Below are 23,544 nucleotides of genomic sequence, written 5' to 3'. Positions count from 1 at the left end.
TCATATCATATGGGTTAGTGCTCTCAAATTGCTTTTGCAGCTCAGAGTTCATGCAAGCAAGCATCAGGCACTGCACATCCACTACATCATCGGTATGCTTCACATAAGCACGATATGCACTAGTAGTGTGTGCGACATTTTGAGGCTCTTCTAGGTAAGGCGTAACGAGAACGTACTCTTTTTTCTCTTGTTTGAGAACAATTCTCATGTTCCGATTCCAATCAACAAAGTTTGTTCCATTCAGCTTATCTCTATCTAGGATCGATCGCAGTGCACTCGACATTTTCTACAATAGTAAGATATGCAACAGTTAGCACTTCTTTTATTAACACTTTTAATGAAAGAATTCCTACCATGTTGTGCGAACGTCACCTGGCGTTTCATAGCAGGACGAGATCCAACGTTTCCTGTGATACTAGTGAGCTTTGGCATCACCGCTAGCATCATAGTGAACAAGGTAGGCAACACTTGCCAATCGCATCCAATGCGACTCTCGTTTGTTGGGCGACATCATATGTCTCAGCTCCCAACACTTATGCCCCAAAGCCCAAGTCCGACTTGATAGCTCTATCAAGCAAACCAACACTATGTTGTGGTGTCCGACACCACCCAATGGATCAAGGTAGAAGATGACACCCTGCTTTGGCAGACCCATCACCTACTAACAAGACCCCAATGGTGCAGTTGTTGAAAGGGCATAAAATCTTAAGTTTTTGTGAGGGATTTATCATGCTCATCACAGGCAGTGCATAATAATAATCATCACAGATAATCAAATTATTGTGATAGTATGGCCTTTCTTCATCCAACGAAAAGCAGCACATGTCGATGACCACCAGTGCGCATGCCTATGCCAAGATGTCGCATCTTGGGCGCCTTCTCCAAGGTACGACGGTCGCCGAGTCGCTTCGATCATGTCGAAGAATTACATACACTAATTAAGCTAATACACGCTAGTAGCTAAAATAAAATAATAAATTACATCACAGGAGTGGCACGCAGGCCAAATAGGAACAGCCTTAACCCGGCTATAATAATTTGTGACATGCAGACCACACGAATTTATTACACACAGATCATCACATGATTTTGAGGCCATACCATCACATCATTCTCTGCAAAAACGAGTTAGGCGTTTCTACGAACGATGCAACGCGTCCCCCTTTTTTATTAAAACACGATCTGGTCGGTCAACCGATAACGGATAGAACAGATTTTTCGCATGCTACCAGCAAGCTAACAGACATGGCGTTCTAGCCGACATAGCCGTTCACGCCGCGTATCAACTGCTTCGCTACATGTACTCACAACCTCATGGTCAGTTGTGCGACGCTCGCGCGCCATCATAAAGACGGACAGTTAGCTAGTCACATAATGAGGAAGCAAGAACGGAGTAAAACAATCCAATTTGCGCGTAACGCTATTCGCCAAAATGATTTGATCTACAACCAACCATGCAAAGTTTTTAATCTAGATCAAAACAACACAAGCACAGCCTTGGTACCACTGTTAGGAAACGCGGTATGCTACTCGCTAGCACACAAAAATAACCGCGTAAACAGGATAACTTACGAGTAGATGATCATAGATTATACCTTTGCTCGTCACGCATCGCAGTGGAAATCTTAATGAAGCGCAAGTGGTCGATCCGATCGACATCAAGGAAGTAGTTGTACAATCTGACAAAGTGCGCAACCGAGCGACACCTCTACGGTAGTCCACACGTACGGGATGGGATGACGAACCGGAGCGTGCTAACACTCCATGGCACGTACTCGGAGATCCCTGCGATCAACCTTTGATCCGGGAGGAAGGACTGCAGCAGCGCACCAGGCAGGTGCATGCAGCAGCGGCGGCAGCAGCGCCCCAGGCAGTGCGTGTGGCAAGGTGCAGGTGGATTAGCCCTAGGGTTAATCACCTCTTTGGCTGATGATTAGATATATAATGCTTGCTTAATGGGTCAGCACGTTCTTATTGAGCCAGGCCCTCTTGGGCATCTCCAACAGAATGGAGAGACGAGATGGACAGATCAGTTACCGTGTAACTTGCCAGAGGGGTCATACGTGATGATGTGGCCAGTTTTGAAGTATTGGGGAGTTTATTATTGAGGATCTGTTGTGGGGTTACATGATTTTGGGGAAAGAAATTTTTAGTAGAGCCCCCAATAAATAATTTTGGGAAATTTTTTTTGGAAGACTCTTGGAGTTGTTCTCAGCTGTTACCAGAGAGAGTACAGGTGCCGGAAGCCTTTCCGTGTCTCACTAGAAATCCTGGCGCTGCGCCATCGTAGGAGCACTAGCCGTTGAGGACAGAGAAATGTTTCAAGTATCGAAGCCTTCTGATGCAACTTGCACTATTAAAAAAATGACATCTCGTCCCTAGCATTAGTACCGGTCACTTTTACCGGATCCAAGTTTAGGATCCCCTGGAGGCCGTCTAGTACCGGATGGACCGGGTGGAGACTCCAACCGGTACTAGAGGGTGACCTCTAGTACCGGATGGAGCCCACATCCGGTACTAGAGCCCTCCCTCCGTCTGTGCAATTTATTTTCTCCTTTTTTTCCCTCGAGGCACGGCCCTCCATCGCCTGGCCTTCTTCTTACTCCAGTGCCCCTCCTCTCTAGTCCTTATCTTCTCCTTCTCACTCCCTTCGTCCTAGCCTACTCCCTCTCCCAGCTCACTCCGGCACCCCTCCTCTCTCCCTCCCTCTCTCACTCCGCCCGCCACCTCTGCCTCCCCTCCCCTCCCCCCTCCGCTCGTCCCTCGCCAGCGGTGAGGAGTAGCAGCGGAGTGAGGTGAGGCGGCGGCGGCGGATATATATATATATATATATATATATATATATATATATATATCTGTGTGTGTGTGTGTGTCCAGGATGCGACAGCGGCGGGAGGGCGAGGGCTCGTGGATGCAGCGGGATGGCTCGGGCGGCGAGAGGAGGAGGCGGAGGGGGCCGACGGCGGGCGGACGAGACGGAGGAGGAGGAGGCGAAGGGGGCCGACGGTGGGCGGAGGAGGGGCAGGAGGAGGAGGGGGGCCGGTGGGCGGAGGAGGTGGAGGAGGGGGAGGAGGAGGCGGAGGGGGCCGGCAGCAGGTGGAGGGAGGCGGAGGAGCAGGAGGAGGAGGCGGAGGAGGTTGGCGGTGGGCGGTGGAGGCGGAGGAGGAGGCGGAGGGGGCTGGCGGCGGGCGGTGGAGGCGGAGGAGCGGGAGGAGGTGGAGGAGGGCTGGCGGCGGGCGGAGGGAGGCCAGGGCCGGCGGGGGACGGTGGCGGCAGGAGCCGAGGTCGGCGGGGGGATTTTTTTTTTAATTTTTTAACACCCTCTAGTACTGGATTGCTAGTACGAGGGGGGTTGGACCTGGTACTAGAGCCACTTTTTCTAGTAGTGTTGGGAGCTAGTGATCTAGAATTTTAGGACGTATGCTCTAAAATATGTGCCTCCTAATGGCATCATGTGCTGATATATATGTATGGAAGCTCGATCAGTGTTCGCTTTTGAATTTTGATATAAGCCAATGGTCACTGACATGTACTGTAGTTACTACTTAGTGGGTATACTTGTAGTAATCAGAATATCGGCTACTATAACAAGTTGAAAAGTCATAAATGATTGAATTTACATATTTAGACCGTAGCAGCATTGTTTGATCTGTTTAACTATGCTTCGAAAAAAAATCTTGGACTGTAGATAATGATAAAGCAAGATATGGTTCATGTATAGCAGAATGAAGCAAGGTAAGTTAATGAAAGAATATGGATTCTCGTTTGCAGGGCATCGGCAGCAACCATAAGTAGCCTAGTTGGTCCAGCTTATTTCTGGTTAATCTTAAACAGGGATACACACAAGCAATTTACAATTATTTGTATATGTCAACAATGGGAATAATGTAAATGATATATACCATAGGCTTTGAGGGGGAAAAAATCCCATAATAAGTATCATGTTGTGTTTTAGTCTGTTGGTCAAGATCAACTGTAAAGTAGTATCATCACTTGGTCGAAGTAATGAAAAGCACCCTGTAAAAACTGATTGATGTAATAGTAAAGATTACATTAAAAACTTTGATATGAATTGATTGTAGCAATCCATTATTTGCCATATAGTTTTCTGGCAAAGTAATTATAATCATACATAGTTTATAACCATTTCACGAAGAGTTGCATGTAGCAAGAATGCAAGATGTGCGTAGGCTCTTGCTGATCAATTGCCTATTGAGTACGTACCGGTTGACATTCTGGCAGATGAGAGCCAAATGTGTGGAGGACATTGAAAGGGAAACCACTCTATTGTAGTAGTACAAATTAAAGTAGCTCACCTGAGATGCTGCAAGAGCGCCCACAGCAGCTACAGCCATACTACATGCTATATGCTATCAGATGAGTTATGCTTCTAGACACGTAGCGAGAATGCAGATTCCTGGTCGACATTCAGTCGAACACATGGCGGACGCCCTACAGGCTAATCACGTTCGTCGGCGGCGCTTCTTGCGTGCGCGCGATTGCATCGTTGACGGGCATGCCCGTCCCTGGCTCCAGGCGAGCGACCGCTCGCTGCTCCTCTCCCACCTGTCGTCTAACACTCTAGCTCCAGGCCATGCGCTCGTGCCGCCAAACAGCGCCTGAGCGTTTGGAAGGTTCGCGGAACCGCACGTCAAGCGCGGTGCCTAGCAGCCGGCAACTCCACCTCAACGGCGGCAATGCCCACGCCGCTCCCTGCGACCGCGGACTGCCGGTCGCCTGCCCCATGCGCCAGACGCCGTGCTTGTCCCTCGGCGCGGTGGCACGAGTAGGAGGAAGAAGGCGAGGTGGCCGCCGTAGTCGTCAAGGACGTGGGAGAGGGAGACGAGGTAAGCCACACGACGCTAGTGAAAGCGGAGCGGGAAAAGCTCAGGGCCGCGAGCCCGCGCCAGGGCGTGCGAGGTGGCCGGCGGCGACGGCCGATGGGCTGAGGTTGGTGGGGACCGCCGAGCCGAGCCATTCACCAGCCCACCAGAAGGGCGTCGATAGAATTCCCGATGTCTCTGGGACTGGACTTCCAGTCCAGTTCCAATGGCGTGCGCGAGTTTGTCCGCAGGTTTCGTCGGTTAGAGATTATGCCGGGCCGAAGCGCTCCAGACTTCTTGGGCTGATAGTTTGGCCCATAATTGTTGGGCTTTTGTGTGTCAGTGTGTGTACGGCTACTACTACTAAACAAGGTCGGGCCCTTTTGTGACAGCTGGTGGGCGGTGGGCCTTTGTGTGGGCCGCGCGACGCATACGATGGAAAAAGACCTGTTGGCTGGACTGGGGAAGTCTGGAACGCCGCCGGGAAAAAGCGTCGTGTAATTGGCTGGGTTCCGCTTCCTTCCGCCGTGAAGCTGATGGCGGCCACGGTGAAAGGCAGTATACAGAATTCCAACTAAGCAAGGGGAAGGCAAACAGTGAGTGCTAGCAGTACGAACCAAACCACAAACGCCGGCACGTTAATAACGTAGGCCTCTACGATGTTTTCGCCGCACCTCATTATGTTGTTAGACAGACGGACGGTATAAACACTTTGAAGGCCGAAAAACCAGATAACGGCGTGGTCTTTTACGATGTTGACGTGCAAGCCGACTTCACTCGCACCGCACCCACACCCACTATGGTCTGGTATGGTCGAGAGGTGACCTTCGTCCAAGACGCTCGTGCGTCGCTGCTCGTTAATAGGGATCCAAAGCTTTCGATTTATGTTAACTTGCGGCGGAAATGTGTTGTTTTGTAGAGCGTGCGAGTGCTTCGTTGAGCGGCAGAGTCATCTCTGCACCAACGCCAACAATCCATCATACGTAGCCCGAGAGGGCGTTCTCTTTCACGGATCCTTGAAGGAAGGTTGGTGGATTTGTGCTCCTTAATTTGCATTTCTCCCTTAAGAGTCATGCCTGAAAGCATATTCCTCATCTTTATTGGTACGGTACTACTCCCTCCGTTCATATTAAGACCATGTACCCTCCGAGACCTCCTTGTTTACCAGCCGTAATTAATGTTGTTTCTAAGATTAAGCAACGGAGGAAGGAATAGAATAGTAGGTAAGTATGAAGCTGAGAGCTAAGGAAAATTAAATGATTTCCTTTAATACTTGTCCAAAAATTCTAGGATGTCTTGTATTTGAGTACAAATTTTAAACACTTCAATACTTATATTCAAAGACAGAGGGAGTAAGTAGCAATTATGTTTTAATTAACAAATCACATCTGTAACGACGATAGAACTAGAGGAGGCAGAGGCACATTAGTGGAGTGTCCTGTGTCCAAGAGACCATTACTACGGGAAAATGGAAGGCGCGATGGGACACACGAGCTTGGTTTGGTAGTGGAAGGATAACGAAAGTTACAGGGCTGAGTAAGCTCGAAATGCCCCTAGGGTTAACAAGTTCGAAGCCATATCACTGGAATATCACTAGTAATGCATGCGGGGAGAGTGTAGCAATGGGATTTAGAACACATGTACCGTGATTCCAATTTTTCTTGAATGCTTAGAGAGCGCCAAATTTATACCTCGAACTAGAAGTATTCATATGGTAGGCCTTTCAGCTATCCATTGGGCCCTGTGGAAAGCAAGAAATGCAATTTACTTCGACAAAAAATATATAAAATCTCCTACCGAGATTGTGTGTTCAACATCTGCTTTCATTTCATTTTGGGTAGGTCTTCAGAAGCCAAATGACAAACAGAACTTGAAGGCTGGAGCGGAAGCAATGAAGACAACGGTGCTTCACTTCCATGCGCAGGAAGCACTGACTCGCGATAATGGGGTCGTGCTGCTCTGGTAGAAGCGGAAATGCTCAACAAATCAGCCCTCTGGTGGAACATGAGAAGATTTTATTTTCTGTTTAGGTTTATGTTACTCTGGTTGTTGAAAAGTCTAATCTTTCTGCAAGCCTCAGTGAGAAGGCCCTGTGCGCCTCTCTATTGATGGCTTCGTCTGAATCTGTTGCTGGTTACCAGTCCCGGATACTAAAACTACCAAACTGTGTAATTCCGTTGCTGTTATGGTAATGAAATTCAGACGAGGACCTTCATGGAAAAAGAGAGCGCCAAATTTCAGAAACACATGTACGTACATTAGCACTATTATTTGTACTCGATCAGAGACACCCACAAACAAAATCAGTACATGTTTATTGCACATAAAAAACCAAACCACATCGACAACCATTAGCCCACTACAACCAAAACACCTAGGAACATCCTTGACAAAGTAACATTAGCACAAGTTCGTTAATGCACGACAGCTACTCGATCAGAACTCTGGCACCGCCGGCAAGTACATCGCCGGGTCCGTGACAGCCTCGGAAGTCAGCGACGACGACATGGACGAGTTGACCATATTCAGAATGCTGCTCCAGTAGCCCTTGTCCTCCTCCTCCTGCTGCTCGCCGACGCTGGCGTCCGTCGACGCGGCAGCGAACCTCTGCTCCGCGCCGGCGACAGAACAGTCGAGAAGGACGCCGGCAAGGAAGCCCGGCGCGTCTCCGTGCTCCCCGAACGCCTCCCCGTACGAGCGCGGCGTCAGGACGACGGGCGCGCGCGCCGCGCCGGGCACGTCGTCGTGGGCCGCGCCGGCGAACATCGCGCCCTCGGAGAAGCTGAGCGTCGAGGTGGGCGACTCGAGCCCGCTGGCCGCCGGCGCGGAAGCGGGCGGCGGCGGCGGCGAGGCGAGCGCGCGCAGCTTGGCCTCGCGCGCCAGGCGCGCCTCGGCCTCGAGCCGCGCGCTCTCCCACTGCGCCGTGTGGCTGAGGTGCGCGGCGGCCCTGTAGCGCGCCCCGGAGGCCGTGGCGCCGGGCGCGTCGGCTCGGGGCTTGTGCGTGACGGGGTCGATGCCCATCTTGGCGAGGCGCTTCTTGAGGTGCGTGTTCCAGTAGTTCTTGATCTCGTTGTCCGTGCGCTTGGGCAGGTGCGTCGCGATCGCTGACCACCTGCGGATGGAACACGAGCATGTCAGTCAATTTTCACCTCTCCTGCTCTGTTATTTTCACATGACAAGGGGGTCGTGTCCGGAAATGTGACGCACAACACGATAAAAGAAATGGCGAGTGTAAATACTAAATGATTAGAGGTGCGTGTGGTGCGAGGAGGGGGGGAGGAATTGAAGGAGCTCGTGGTGCAGGACGGACGGACGGTCGGAGGGAGGGAGAGACAGGCCGGGATGGCAAGAATGATGGGGAGCGTGGCGAGGTCAACATGGCAGGACCAGGCCGCGGGGCGACAAGCGAGCGGTGACGATGGTCCAGCGCCCTCCCTGACATGGATGGCGAGGCACAGCGAGGCTAGCGGGCTCGGCAGCTAGCATTGATGGCAAACGTGATTAGCCAATCCCACTGGGCAGTGACTAGTGACAGACCAAAGAAAAATAATTTTCTTTTCACGCTTCAATTTCACCACGTTCTTGCAGATCAGATGCAGGCCGGATAGGATAGCTTCTGCCCGGGACAGTACAATTTCCTGCTGAATTGCGTGCGCATGCACACAGGGCACACGCGCGCAAGAGTTGTCGAATTGTCGCGGGTGAATCAAGCAGTGCATGATGATGGTGATCGATGAGCGAGTGGCGCATCACCTGTTGCCGAGCAGGGCGTGGAGCTGGATGATGGTCTGCTCCTCCTGGAGCGTGAACTTGCCCCGCTTGATGTCCGGCCGCAGGTAGTTGGTCCACCGGAGCCGGCAGCTCTTGCCGCACCGCCGCAGCCCTGTCCAGCAAAGGCAACAGCATCAGTACACTACACACTTGATCCATGCATGATGCACACTAGCAAAAAGAACGAGGATCTAGCTCTCACTGACCAGCCTTGGCCGGCAGCGAGCGCCAGCAGCCGTGGCCGTGCTGCTCGATGAAGGCGAGCAGCTTCTGGTCCTCCTCCGGCGTCCACGGGCCCTTCTTCAGCCTGGCCTCCTTCTCGCAGCACGGCGACCGCCCCATCCCGACCTGCCAGGGACGATCGGAACGGCGAATGGAGCTGTAGCTAGTGAGAACTGAGAACGGACCAAGTGACTACCAGTGTCCAAGTGACCCGGCCGGTGTCGCTAGCTAGCGGCATAAATAGAGCGTGGTGCCCTGGGCGGCTGGCGTACGTGCCGCCGAGGACCCAGTACGGGACTGACTGGCCAGCCCCGTGCCCAGCGCTGGAGGATGAGAATCTTCTTGGGTTCCAGCCGTCAGGCGCGCCGCGCCACGAGGGGCAGGCAGATCTCCGCCGTCCAGATCGAACGATCGGGCCGTCGCTGTTTCATAGGGCGTGCGGCGCCCGTGTTGGTGCGCGCCGCACCGTGTGCACATCGCGCGCGGGCGCGGCGGCGGCCGGGTGCCAAGGGACGAGCCGGCACGCGTACTGTTCGTTCCCGACCGACGGCGACAGCGGTTGGTGCGTGGTTTGGTCCGCCGCGGGCTGCGCCGCCGCCCGCCGCCTCGATCCCTCCCTCGCCGCGCCGCGCCGCGCGGCACGGGCGGCGCCATGCCATCGTACCGGAACCGACGGCCGGGCTTCGCCGTACGTATATTCATGCGCTTAAACTGTTTGGTCCGCCGCACCACATTCTCCGTCGTCTCCTAGCCGTAGGGTCGCCGTGCTGCTGTGCGCGCGCGCTAGCGCTACGGCTTACGAGTCGTCGTCCCGAGCCTCGGATCCGAGTTCTTGGCTTCTTGCTCGAAGCAAAGCGTTTTTAATTCCTTGGGGCGGTACGAATCCGGATGTTTGACTGCACCTGGCGCCAGCTTCATACCGAAATGATACCACAGACCACAGCAGTAAGCAGCCAGTAACTGACTGGCTGCCGGCGGAGCGCGCGCCCATCTCGTCGGAGCAGCCACAATCGAGATGTTGGTCAGTTTCCTGTGCATGTGGCAGCGCCTGCTGTACTGGGTCTGGGGTGAGGGTAAAATGGCCCTACCCTGCAACGCATGGTATGCCCTGTTCGGGGCGGGAGCAGTTATTGGGGTGAGGCAGTGGAGCCGCTTGCCACTTGCAGATGAAAACGGGTCTGCTGCGTGTCGTTCGTTGCCCAAGTGACTCTGTTGACATTTTCAGGGACCTGTGTTTACTGTGCTCGTCAGCTTGGAAGAGATGACGCTAATGCACTGAGGACTGAGCGATGTCCGCTCCCGTTCTGAAAGGTTGTCTGCTCAAATACGAGTATTCTTTTTTTTTTCTTTGTTCTAGAAACAAAGGGAAAGAAAACTCTTAGTGTAGATCCTTTCAGAGAGAGACCACTGTGAAAAATTCTATCCAAGTTTACACTCGCATCACGATAGGAACAGTGGATCGTTTAAGCCATTAATTGTGCGGTTTCCATGCCCAATCGCCACAGGACCACCCTGTAAACAGATCCGTGCACACACCCATGTGCCCATGTGCCCCTCCTCAAGGAATTATCGATCGATCTCAACTTCTGACAGTCAACGTGGAAGAGACATGGTCATTTTGCCTTCCCCCTCTGAATTTTGGTTCCCCAGGAACACATAAGAAAAGAAAGGGGTGTTTGATTCCACGAATTAAAGTCTCTTTTCACATTAAATGTTTAGATACTAATTAGGAGAACTAAATATGGGCTAATTATAAAACCAATTATATAGATGGAGGCTAATTCACGAGACGAATCTATTAAGCCTAATTAATTTATGATTAATACATATTTACTGTAGCATCACATTATCAAATCATGTACTAATTAGGCTTAATAGATTCGTCTCGCAAATTAGCCTCTATCTGTGCAATTGGTTTTATAATTAGCTCATGTTCAGTCCTTCTAATTAGTATCTAAACATTCGATGTAACAGGGACTAAACTTTAGTCCGTGGAACCAAACACCCCCGAAATTTGAATGCTCGCTTGCAAATCCATAAGCACTCGAAGAGAAACTCCCAGTGTCAGGATTCAGGAACCCAACGCGAGAAGCCATTAACCCCAACAGCCTAACGTAGCATCTTATTTTACTATTACTAGCCTCCAGGTGAAACCAACTAGTATCCTAAATGAACACTTTAAAAAAGAGAGAAATTCTAGAAATTCTCACAAAAAAGCAAAACATCTGGCCATCAATCGGTAGGATCAAATCATCATAGCCATTGGGTCTATTATATTTTCTAAAAAATTACCCACATATGCCATTATGAAAATACCCTAAAGTAACCCCCTAAAAATCTATATCTAAATCACCCACCTTTGCCATCATATAAAATAAACTAAAGTAACCCCCCAATCTTCATCTAAATTATCCACTTATGCCATTATAAATAATATTTCAAATAACCCCCTAAATTTGCAACTAAATTGCCAACCACAAATACTTAAAAAATAACTTAAAGTAAACTCATAAGTTTGCATCTATATTACCCACATATGCTATCATTAAATATAACATGAGGTAACCCTACTTTTGAATCCAAATCACCTTAATTAAAAATAATATACCAATATATGATTCTAAATCATTTATTTGTTTCACTATTAGTATATGATATAATAATTAAGGTACATAGGTATTGATGTGTGTCACCATTTATAAAGATATAGAGGAAGTGATGAGAATATAGATTTCTACGTTACAATTATAGCTCAAACTTAGGGTCCGTTAAACAAATTCAAGCGCATACTAACGATGCAAAGTGAAAAGTTAAAGATTGTAAATATAGATGAAAATGTTATACGGTAGTTACTAACTAAAATCTATCGCAACCGGATGAAGGTAATAAGTATATATCTATCTAAGTATTGTATGAGAGGTAGCTAAAGGTAATAGTTGTGTAACAATATGGTCTTATTTTTTCCATTGGAGACTCCGCATTAGTTCTCATGAGACACGCTAGAAAAAAAATCTTAGAATTTTTCACAAAAATCAGAAACATCACATCAAACACAATCCTGTAAACTCTAATAATCATAGTCATTGTTCTATTATATTTTCTAAAAAGTTAGCCACCACTATCATTATGAAAATATTCTAAAATAAACCATAAACCTATATCTAAATTATCGAGCTCTATCATTATAAAAACTAATCTAAAGTAACCCCCATAATCTTCGCCCAATTTACTCATGTATATCATTATAAATCATAACTTAAAATCCCACGTATGTTGTTATTAAAAATAACCTAAAATAAATACCTAAATATTAATCTAATTATCTTCATGTGCATCTTCAAAAAAGTCCAAAAGTAAACTAATATATTATTCTAATTACCTATTTATGTCATTGTTAATATAGAAATACTAAGTTAAGGTATATAGCATGATGAGTGTCACATGTAGATTATTTGTACATGTACGTGAGGAAGTGATGAAAAGTATTGATTTTTATGCTAAATAAAATGTACGATGATGCGATAGAAAATGAAAAAAAGTGTGAATGAATGAAAAAGTGTATAGAGTAATTAATAATTAAAAATCAATCATAATTGAATAAAGATTAGTACACATCTACATAAGTACTATGTTGAAGTATTGAAAAAACTAAGAGAGTAGTAGGTAAACAATTGAAATTGACTAAGAGTTTAATTTCTAAATAATTTCCAAATATAATAATTTTTTAAATCCGTAGGTCGATGGAGTAGTGAACATAAATTGATTGTCACCTAGTAGTAGCTACGGATGGCAGCGAGCCGGACGAAGCCGGCAGCCCTCGTCAGAGAACGACGTGAGCTGCCACCCGATCAGGGAGGGCGCGCAGGTGACCTCGGATGCTCGTAGGCGCTCTGCAGCCTGCACGCGGCTCAGCAGTCAAAGATTTCAGGTGCTCATGTGAAATGTCAGCAAGAGAAAGAAAGGATCACACCTGTTTTCAAGAGAGGAAAAAAAAACACCGAAGATACACACCGATACTACTGGACAAATTTTAGGTTACTGGTGACTGTCACGGCGCAGTACCTTTCCTGTTTCACGCAGCAAGAATGATGAACCTACCAGTCAGGTACGGATCACCCCCACATTGATGAGATCCGCAACAACAGGTGGCAGAGAGACATTAACCTGATTACCTGAAGCACCCTGTGTGCAGTAAACCGCAGAGGTGAAGCGACCGAAGACTTTACATGTGGAGGAAGAAGGGAATTCAGCTGGCGACACTCTGATACGGTCCGTGCTCGTGGTTTCAGCGTGGACCGGCAAAGAGTACATTTATGGCAGTAAGAACTCCAATCAGCCTACACACGAGGTGAGAAAATACTACTCCGTAGAAGTTACGCTGCGCGACGCACATGCTGACAGCACACTTGTGCAGTAACTGGATTAAATGAGCGTGCATGATCCTATTTATTACGGGGAAAAGCTAACGGTCCACCGATTGCTTCTTTGCGATCAGTGACCCCCTCTCTGTTCCTGCCCCTCCTGTTGAGGTTGAAAACAGCTCAACATGTTTTTGCACTGTTTTGTGCAGCGTTCTTTTACCTTGTCCAGTGAGATTACTTCGATATATTGGTACGGTTTGACCATTGCTAATTACTAGTATTCATGTCCCGGGTTTAGCGTGGTGCGGTGAACTTGAGTTTCTACACAATCGTTCGTGCGGAAGAAGCAAGTTTCTCATACCTTTTCTAAATTCAGGGTTCAAGTTTGCAGCAAAATTGATGGTAACAAGCAAGGGCCAAACCAAAGGTTAGTCCCACCGAGTGAGCTGACAGTGCTACATCTATGTTATAAATAAAATAGGCCTACTAAAACCTTGCAGCAGATTTTCAGAAACATTTTTGAACCGAAAGTCTGGCAATTTTAGCCAACTGAAAGTCAACCATTCATTCATTCTGAAGTCTGAAAAAACCAATAAAAGCAAGCTCCCCCGGGCGTTCGCTCCACCCAATTTCAGAATTCAGAAGAGCTTCAGTTCAGACCGCATGGGTCGATCCATGCAATGCAGCGCAGGCAACAACTGCCAGCCTTGAGCCCGCGTTCGTACGCGCGAGGCGGCCGCAATCGGCGCGCGCGCATCGCCGGCGAATGGACCGAATGGACGGCGCAACCACCAGCCGCGGAGGTGGCCCGGCCCCTGGCCCGGCAAGGACAGCCGACAGGGACACATGGTTCCATCAATACGGGAAGCTAGGACATGGCCGCCCTCGCTCATTCCCCGAGCTCGTTCCCGGCGCGCGCGCGCGATCCGACGAGCGGCGCAAAGCCGGCGGGGCGCGAACGGCGCGGAACTACGCTACGGGAGTAGCTGGGGGGACTGTGATGAGCTACTACTAGCTACTGGGCGCGGTTACGACGTGATTGGATTGGACGGATGGTGTTAGCCGGCGGGTTTAGATCGGATGGTACCGCGTGATTATGTCACGATAATTATACTGCGGTTTTAATCGCCGGGGGCATGCGTAGTTATAGCCGTAGATGCGGTTTGCGGTGTGTCTTGTACATGTCGAGTCGATGGATCGGATCGGATCGGATCGGGGATCGGAGGCATTCATGAGCGTGCGTTTGCGGGCTTATTTTGTTGATGATCGCGTGCCGCCGCCTATGAGAGGTTCGTTCTTCCGCGCGTACGTACAGTACGTCGGAGTACTTGTGGAACATGGAAGCGGATAGGGACGTGCTTGCTATCTGGTTAAGATCCAACGCTACCGTCAAACGGGGTCTTCTCCCTTTTCTATCAGGGCAAAACGGGGTTATACAAATCACGTGCTAGGAGCTACTGAGAAGGTGGTGGTAGTACGAGGAACATGTCATTAATTAAATTTTATATTATATACTTCATCACAGCCTGATCCATGGTGCAATGGTAGCACGTCTGACTACAGATGAGAAGGTTGCGTGTTCGATCCATGGTTCATTAATTCCTTAATCGGAAGCTTTCTATTTTTTTGTTGTTTTATGTTCTTCTGGGCCAGGCCGCCAGCAGCTATTCTTGTATGGGCCCCTACCCAACTTGCCTTATGGGCCGTTTTATTTTGATGGTGGCCAATTTCGAGTGTTTGGTATTCTGAATTACTTGTACTTTTTGTTCACTATATTTTTATTAGCATCACCTGCTCCCGTTCTTCCCATTTCTAAAATTTTCTCAACTCTCTTTTCCTTGTTACAGGGCACTCATAACAGAATCCATGTAGCATGTTTTATAGCATAACTGACCTCGGGATTATGTCAAGAATAATTCCTTCCAATCTTTAACAAGAAAAAGAACAGTATACGGTGTACCTCAACCCCTATGCATGAGTCTCCCAAGAGGCAATAAACACCAAAGTCACGGATCAAAAATACATGCTCGTGCTCCACGTCCCATCCATGCCACACCCACCAATTCCAACGCCTCGTGTCCTTTTCCACTCCAATTCCTCGCAATTTATTTGGGCCTACGAATATCTTATCTTGTCCCAACCAAACTTTTGTTAGATCCAGGGGCGTCTCCTGCTGATGGGGATATGCCCTGCCCTGCCCTGCCCTGCCCTGCTTCCCGCGACGTATCTTGACCCGGTTCGTTGCACTGCATGAGCAGATGCCCAGTAGGAGTACTCCTGTTCACGTAACGGTCTCATCTATTCTATACCTGTCGAGATCCTCCAGTACTGCCATAAACAAAAAAGAAAAAGGAGCCCGCCCATAGTTTTGCGCCACTTCGGCCTTGCAGATGTGTTTCCTGATGTGGCCGAGGGTGATAGGGGCTTTGATAGATGGTACCATCTTACACACCAGAGCTGGACAGATCCGCCCAACTTGGGGTTTTGATTTGTTATTTTAACATGTTGCTGGAAAGAATGACGAAAGAGACTCGACCCTGCATCCCATCTATGCAGAGTTGTAGTTTTAGAGGGTGTTTGGATCTTTAATCCGGACTAAAATTTATGTCACATCGAATATTCGAAGGCTAATTAGGAAGACTAAACATGAGCTAATTATAAAACTAATTACACAGATGGAAACTAATTCACGAGATGAATCTATTAAGCCTAATTAATCTATCATTAGCACATGTTTACTATAGCATCACATTGTCATATCATGAACTAATTAGGCTTAATAGATTCGTCTCGCAGATTAGTCTTCATCTGTGCAATTGGTTTTGTAATTAAGCTATGTTTAATACTCCTAATTAGTATCTAAACATTCGATGTGAAAGGAATTTTAGGAGTGACTAAAGGCCTGTTCGCTTCAGCTTAAAACTGAAACGGCTGATTTGTTGTGAGAGGAAAACATTGTTTGGTGGCTGATAAGCCGACTGAATAAGCTGAAGCGAACAGGCCTTAAAGAAACAAACACCCCCTTACACTTACACTTGGCAAGTTCACATCAGATGGCATCTGCACGTCAAGAGGATAAAATACAGCAGGGTTGGGTTTGTAGGGGGTGTTTGGATACACCCCCATAAATTTTAGTACCCGTCACATCGGATGTTTGGATACTAATTAGGAGTATTAAATATAGTCTAATTACAAAACTAATTACACAGATGGAGTCTAATTCGCGAGACGAATCTATTAAGCCTAATTAGTCCATGATTTGACAATGTGGTGCTACAGTAACCATTTGCTAATGATGGATTAATTAGGCTTAATAGATTCGTCTCGCGAATTAGTATAGGGGTTCTGCAGTTAGTTTTATAATTAGCTCATGTTTAGTCCTCCTAATTAGCATCCGAACATCCGATATGACCCCTCCTAAAGTTTAGTACCCGCATCCAAACACCCCCGTAATCTGTCAGTGGCGTCTCGCCAACTCGGAATCATGCCCGACATATTCCCAACACCCGCTTCAACCCTTCAATCATGAGTAAACAATGAGAAGGCCAATGCGATCGACCTGGCAGTGCAATCTGCGTACACACACACACACACACTCTTTCAACACATACATAATAAATTCGAAGAAAAAACTTTGTAATTCGAATCCATCGTGCATGCGTCTTTATCTGAAACTCTCTAACCGTAAAAAGAGCGGAGATAATGTCCAAAGATACGAGACAGATTAAAAGAAAGCCGAGGAGATATGCTAAGATAATTTAGCCCCCGGTACGGTGGTGGGGCCCCGGCACGCGACATGCCAGAGAATCAGAGGATCTAGAAGCGGACGCACCTGTCCTCGCGGGACTCGCCCGTGGCGGCACATGGTTTCCCTTTTTTTTCTATTAGCAGGTGAACCAACCTCCCCTCCCCGTTACTGGCGCTCATGATCAGCCGGAGCGGAGCCCGCGGGTCCGCCGTGCTGGACTGAAAGCAACGCGAGGTCGCGAGGAGAGGAGAGGGAGCTTTTGCTCGTGGGGTGGACGCGGGCCGGGCGATCCGGCGATGGCCGATGTCATGGCGCCACCGATGCCGCTGCGGGCGACGGACAAAACGGATGACATGGGGGAATCTCATCTCCGCGGGCTCCACCACCCCCTCTGCGCCGCGGACGCAACGAGGCATGGGAGCCAGGTGGCGGTGACATGCGGCGTTGCGCTTGCGCGCTTCAGCATGTGTTGCTAGGCAATAGGCATCCTGCTGCATGAGCCTCTTTCCCTTTTTTTTTTTGCATGTGTTAGAGGGTTGGAAAGTGGAAAGCCAGGCTCCAAAGGCAATGGAACCGGCCGGCCATCTTGCATTGTGGCACTTGCAGATGTGCTAGCTAGATGAGGTGCACTGGGGCATGGGACAAAAGGGTAGCAACGGGGGGCTGATGGCTCAGGCGCCACCAAACCATGCTAGGAGGTTTAATGCTGGATTAGCCCGGCACAACTATAAGTCAAGCTTTTAGGTTTAAGATGATATCACTTGTATCTGTTTCTCTTTCAAAGGGAGAAGCACCGGCCAAAAGATACATTGGTTAGATATTCTCTCTTTTCTGCCATGTAAAAAATCTAATGCCTCTATATATTTTGCGTGTGGTCCTTGTTTTCGTGCGATGTGGTCACTATACATTGCTATGTAATCTACTTTCTTCCAAAGAGAACACTTTTTGTTGCGAGGTTATGGCGGATTTTCCGTGTTCTAATGCATCTTTCTAGCTGTCACACAATGGTACTCTTAACATATTGCGAGATTATCGTAGAAATTTCTGCATTCCAAATGAATTTTCCAGCTGTCACATAATAGTATTTTTTTTAAGACACGCAACAGTTGCATGATTATTGCAGAATTCTCGTGCCATACTATGTTGCGAGGTTACTGCATAATTTCCGGGTCATTGTACGTTGCAAGGTTACTGCATAATTTCCGGGTCATTGTACGTTGCAAGGTTACTGCATAATTTCCGGATCATAGTATGATGCGAGGTTATTGCATAATTTTCAGGTCACAAACAGACCTTTTCCAGTGATCAAACAACAATAGTCTTAATATGTTTCAAGATTACAATAGAGGACTTTCCGAGACTGGCAACAATAATCTTAGTATGTTGCATGATTACCGTAGAACTTTTGGTGTTCCAAATGGACCTTTCTAGCTGTTGCACAACAGTAATCTTGCTGCAGGATTGTGGTAGAAATTTCTGTTTGGAAGTGGACATTTCCTGCCATCGCACAATATTAATGCTAGTGTGTTGCGAGGTTACCATAGAATTTCCGCGTTCCAAAATAGACCTTTCCGGCTGTCACACAACAGTACTCCCATTACAGTAGCAACTCCAAACCAAATCGATCTAGTAGACTACAGTACTATACATTGCTGATTGCTCACAACTTCTTTCCCTTTTGCATGACAACATCCAATTGCACTACAATACAACAATAATCCCGGTTCCCAATCCAGTAACTAATACTAATTCAATTCTTAATGATGATCCATCAAGAGATCGAGCTCAGTAGCCCCAAAGGGAGGCTGCGTGATCCATGTGCTGCCGCGACGAGATCTCGCCGGGGTTCACCTCCGAGGTGAGGCCGGTGTCCTGCGACGCGCCGCCGCCACCGCTCAGCCGCTCCCTCTCTCCCAGCTTGCTGTACCACCCGCCGCCCTCCTGCAGGAGCTCATGCACCATGCCGCCCACGTCCGCGGCGCCGTCGTACTGCGCCGCCTGCATCATGCTCGCCAGGAACGGCGAGGCGGAGGACGCCATGGCGAGGTGGTGGTCCGCGGCCGCCGCGGGGCCGGCGGAGGGGAGCAGGAAGGGTGGGTTCAGGAACTGGCCCTGCAGCGCGTTGGAGAAGCAGGTCACGTGTTGTGCCGGTGGCGGCAGCTCAATACCCGCCACCGCAGAAAGCGACATGGCGCCGCCGCCGCTGCCGCCGGACACGTCCATCAGCGGAGGCAGCGCGCACGCGGCGAGGTCGTCCGCCATGGACATGGACGACGGCCCCACGACGTCCGCCACCTCCACGCATGGGCCCGACGACCTCTTGCCGCCAGCAGCCACCAACGGCGGCTCGATGCTCTTCTTGAACACCCTGCACAGCACCCACTCGTCCTGCGCGTCGTAGCCAAGAGATTAAACAGCGGTTAGATGGATCCACACGCCACTCGCTGGCGAGGCATGATTATCGATAGACGACATGCACAGGCAGCGAATTAAGCACCTTTGACGCGCCAGCTCTGATCGAGGGGATGAGGCTGCTCCTGCTGCTGGTGCCGGCGTGCTTGCCGTCGAGGCGGTACTCGTGCATGACCCAGCCGGTCTTGCCTCCCCTGGGTGCCCTCCCCGTGTAGAAGACGAGCGTCTTCTTCATGCCGACGAGGGCTTTGCCCCTGAAGATCTCCCGGTCCTTGCCCGTCGCCTTCCAGTAGCCGGACTCGGTGGCCCGGTTCGTCCTCAGCCCCGTCGGGTACTTGCGGTCCTTGACGCAGAAGAAGTACCACTCCTTCTCCCCCATCGTCGCCCGAGCTGCAGCACACCGCCACCATACATGCGCGCACGTGTGACTTCAACCATTAATGAATGATCCTCGAAATCTGACAGTGAAAAGATCGATCAGCTGGTAGGCTTACCGGGCAGGTCCCATGGCTCGCACTTGTTGAGGTCGGCCTCGCCGACGGCGCGCGGGGCGAAGCGGGGGTCGGCGGCCTTCCTGGTGAGGTAGTGCGTGATGAGCTCCTCGTCGGTGGGGTGGAACCGGAACCCCGGAGGGAGCTCCATGGTCTGCTGCTGCTGCAGCAGCTGGTGGTGGTGCACGTCGTGCTCCATCTCGTGCCTGGCCAGTGAGCTAAGGATCGCCGTCTAAACCCTCGGTTTGATCACAGCTTATCTGAGATGCACAATCACACAAGCAGTACTCGTCAGCACAAACAACGACTCGATGAAGATTTTGGTGATCATACAAGAGAGAATCAGGGAAAAATTTATTTGTGGACCTAGCTAGAGCAAGCACTTCAATAATCAGGAACCAAATCGAACAAGCAACAACGAAAGAAAGGCTGCAAGAAACTGCATCGATGCAGCACATATGGCGAACACATAAAGAAACAGAGGGGATATCACAGGTAGCACCATCAGAACAGTGCGGATCTGGAGATCGAAAAGGAGGCTGCTAACCTTTTGGGCTTGTTGTGGACGGATTCTTCCGGGCGATCGGAGAGAGTGGAGTTGTTAAAGGTGGGAGGGGGACGACGGGGGGCTTATATACTGCGAAAGGAGGCGGCCGGGTGCTGCCGTTTTAGAGGGAAAGAGACGTGGCCAAGAAGGAAGCAGAACACGCGGTGGTGCTGGTGCACGGCAGCCGGCCGGCTGTCCGGCCGGGGTGATGGGTCTCCTAGTTAACCTTTTGACTTTGACGGCCATGGAGTGGTTAATTATTTTACCGAGCCCATGATCCCTCAATATCATTCGTGGGGCCAGCTGGTTAATTTTGTTGATATTTATTGAAACCGACCGTTTAACTTTCATGGAAAACTGACTGTTTTCTGACAAAGGTTTTGTCTATTATTTCTCCACAAAATTAAATTGGGCTAGTTGCACTGCAATTTCTTTAAAAAATTAAGGGAAAAATGTATATACCCGGAGCTTAGGTTGCACGTAAGGAGAGGTGTCGTGTAGGTTGGAGGGTTTTCTCCTCCTCCTCTTTTTTTTTTTGAATTGGGGGTTTAATTTACTATTTTTGTCGCTCTGAAGAATGGGCGCCTCCTGAAATCATCATAACTGTGCTACTAGAAAATTTTGTCACTTGGTACTTCATAGTTAATGTATTGTATTACTGACTGATCTGATGTCCGGGTTTATCAAGCTCACGGTATGGGAATAATGATTATACACTGAATTTTGTTTTGACGATACATTGAGAATTATCCAAACAACAAAAACGAATAGTTAACGTGAAGTATACTCGCTTCACATGATATGCAACAAGATCAATGTGCAGGAGTCATTCTCGATTGGGTCTAGCTAGCAAACAGTATTTCCCGTGCGAATTATTCCCAAATGAAATAGTATCTTTTTGATATATGGGCGATGCACAAAACGTCGTCGCGTTATGGGCAAAACAAAGAACATCGTGCCAAATACAGCACTAGCCGCCAGCATGATTCCATACAGTAACTGTACCACTTCAAGAACGAGTTGACTCGACAGTTGGGTGCCCCTATCCTGTTTGGCCTATCCGGCCAAGTGCCCATACGCCAAAAGATGCAGTTCGTTCCCAGCACACACCTCATCGGCCAAAATACACAGCATGTGGAGCTGTGGACCGCAGCACTGCAACATGCCATGCATGATCCTCGTCCAATTATCGTGTGGGGCTCTGCGGGAGCAGGGCCAATGATCCATCCTGCCCTACTTTGTACGTAGTCCTGCGAGATCTGAATTTCTGGCCATTTTCTGGTGGTGGATGCAAACCATAGCGGCTACGGACACTGTTGCGAGGTCTGACGAGCTCACCGTTTGGCATGCACAAGCAAGAATTCTAGATGGACCTCATGTGCAGCCTTCTTTTCCATGAGCCAAAAAAAAAAATCAACCTGCATGCACTCATCATCATCGTCATCATCATCCTGTCATCTACATCGAAATCATGGGAGGACCGCGAGGATCTTTCCAGTCGGGTCGTGTAGGCCCACTGCTCGATTTCTAGTTCGAGTGGATCAATCCCATATGGATTAGATGGCTGGACCTTACCTGAGTTTGATGTTGTTCCATTTATTCTCTTTGCATAGCTGCATTTCTCATCGAGTATTTCAGTTCTTTCCGAGCACGTCGCGCTACGGGTAAAAAGATGTCGCCTTCGTACTCATACCCATACCACCGCCATTGAGCATGCAGTGGTGTTACGAATGTGTACTTACGACCGCAGGCGTACACGACACGACATTATTACGTCAAATTGTACCCGACCCCTCTCAAAAAGAACGAACAAGTGTATCCCTAGACAATACGTATACATAGTCGATGCTGCAGATACGCACGGTGCGGCGGGGCCGGACCGCTGGTACTGTAGCCACGTATCGTATCGCAGCATGTCGCCGTCGCCGCACAGCGCACGTCTCCGTCCTCTCCCTCGCCTTGGCCATCCCACATTTCAACGCCGGGCTGCTGCCAATGGACATACGCTTTCGCTGCGAAAACGAGCCAGATCATCAGCTCGTGAGCTCCATCGCGCACGTGTTTTTTTCCCCTTTCTCTCCGCTTGCAGGGCTTGCAGCGGCTTCGATCGCTTCGCTGCCATGGATGACCATGCGCGCCTGACGTCGGGGATGAGCTGAGGCAGACGGGAAAAAAAAAAAGGCCCGAGAGAGGAGAGACCCGTGGCCGGCCTGATTGATATGCGCATCGTGGCTGGTGCCGGGCCTTTCGTTCCCGTCCAGTTCGGTCAGCCGGCCGGGCGGCTGCAGTGAGAGGCGGCAGCACAAAGGCAGCAAAAGCGGCAGCCAACAATGACGCGCCGTCCCGACGCACGCCTCCTCCGATCCTCCTCGCCCTTTTCCCCGCGGCCGCGCGACGGCGACACCGGCCCGGAGGCGGCAACGGCGACTTCACGCGCCGGGCCGCGTGTCGCGGACGGCCGCCGCACACGCGTAGGCGCATTCGCGCGTCCGGCTCGGGTCGGTTGGGTTCGCGGCCAGCTCTAGCTTTTCGGCGTCGTGGTCGCGCGCCTGCACGAGCACATGGCGCCCGGGCGGCTCGCGCTGTCACGTAGGTTTACGAAGGCCCCCGCCTACCTCACCGGGGGTTCGTAATCAGCGGCACAGTACGTACATCTCCGATCGCGACCGGCGGCCGGGTGATTGCGTCCCGGAGCGGGGTGTTTTAGTACTATCTACTAGTACAATCACGCCCCATTAAAGAAGGTTATCGCCTCTAATGATTGCGTGTTGCTTTCTCTCTCGCTACTGCAGCGACGACGGACGTGGGTCATCGGAGATTGGAATCGGATTAAGCCTCAGTTCCCCGCCACGTACGCGTGACGGGGCGAGGACCGGTCTCGAGTGCGCTCGATCGATCCGGACCAGCAGGCTCGAAATCATGGCGATTAGAACCCCCGTTTCACTGTCACCACTCGCTGTGTGATTAATTAGCACAATAGCACACGCGCGCGTGCACTTCAGAATTCAGATTACTGCATGCAGTTCCTGATTAATCGCAGCAGTTTTAACTAACTCATGCTTCTTTCTCTGATGATCTGATCATCTTCTCGTTTGATCTGCATGGTTCCTCAAGCTATACCCCGCGCGATTGACAATAACAGCTGTACCACCGCCCCCGTCAGCATCAC

General features: G+C 49.7%; 2 protein-coding genes across 3 annotated transcripts; both read right to left on the bottom strand.

Moving 5' to 3' along the window:
• Positions 1 to 7,058: 7,058 nt before the first annotated feature.
• LOC117842842 (transcription factor MYB16) lies at positions 7,059 to 9,118 on the bottom strand. Its single transcript, XM_034723369.2, has 3 exons — positions 8,801 to 9,118; positions 8,577 to 8,706; positions 7,059 to 7,935 (listed from the first exon to the last, which is right to left on the bottom strand). The coding sequence occupies exons 1-3, from the start codon at positions 8,934 to 8,936 to the stop codon at positions 7,260 to 7,262; spliced, it is 942 nt and encodes a 313-aa protein (XP_034579260.1). The 5' UTR covers positions 8,937 to 9,118; the 3' UTR covers positions 7,059 to 7,259.
• Positions 9,119 to 18,452: 9,334 nt separating this feature from the next.
• On the bottom strand, positions 18,453 to 20,526 carry LOC117842779 (NAC domain-containing protein 4). 2 transcript variants are annotated; one of them, XM_034723293.1, is made up of 4 exons: positions 20,376 to 20,526; positions 19,832 to 20,088; positions 19,423 to 19,727; positions 18,453 to 19,313 (listed from the first exon to the last, which is right to left on the bottom strand). In XM_034723293.1, exons 2-4 carry the CDS (start codon positions 20,025 to 20,027, stop codon positions 18,711 to 18,713), a joined length of 1,104 nt encoding a protein of 367 aa, XP_034579184.1. In that variant the 5' UTR covers positions 20,028 to 20,088; positions 20,376 to 20,526; the 3' UTR covers positions 18,453 to 18,710. The 2 variants fall into 2 exon arrangements, with proteins under 2 accessions (XP_034579184.1, XP_034579191.1); XM_034723300.1 differs by lacking the exon at positions 20,376 to 20,526 and adding an exon at positions 20,195 to 20,369.
• Between the last annotated feature and the right edge of the window lie 3,018 nt (positions 20,527 to 23,544).

Source organism: Setaria viridis, chromosome 1 (genome assembly GCF_005286985.2).
Source record: "Setaria viridis chromosome 1, Setaria_viridis_v4.0, whole genome shotgun sequence".
NCBI classification, from domain to species: Eukaryota; Viridiplantae; Streptophyta; class Magnoliopsida; order Poales; family Poaceae; genus Setaria; species Setaria viridis.
This window is presented reverse-complemented; position numbering and strand designations above follow the sequence as displayed.

Coding starts and splice junctions, on each gene's coding strand:
- LOC117842779 (XM_034723293.1), bottom strand. CDS start 20,027: ATGGAGCACGACGTGCACCACCACCAGCTGCTGCAGCAGCAGCAGACC. Junction 19,728..19,831: donor CGAGCCATGGGACCTGCCCG/GTAAGCCTACCA, acceptor GGTGTGCTGCAG/CTCGGGCGACGATGGGGGAG. Junction 19,314..19,422: donor TCAGAGCTGGCGCGTCAAAG/GTGCTTAATTCG, acceptor TACGACGCGCAG/GACGAGTGGGTGCTGTGCAG.
- LOC117842842 (XM_034723369.2), bottom strand. CDS start 8,936: ATGGGGCGGTCGCCGTGCTGCGAGAAGGAGGCCAGGCTGAAGAAGGGC. Junction 8,707..8,800: donor CTCGCTGCCGGCCAAGGCTG/GTCAGTGAGAGC, acceptor TTTGCTGGACAG/GGCTGCGGCGGTGCGGCAAG. Junction 7,936..8,576: donor CACGCCCTGCTCGGCAACAG/GTGATGCGCCAC, acceptor TTCCATCCGCAG/GTGGTCAGCGATCGCGACGC.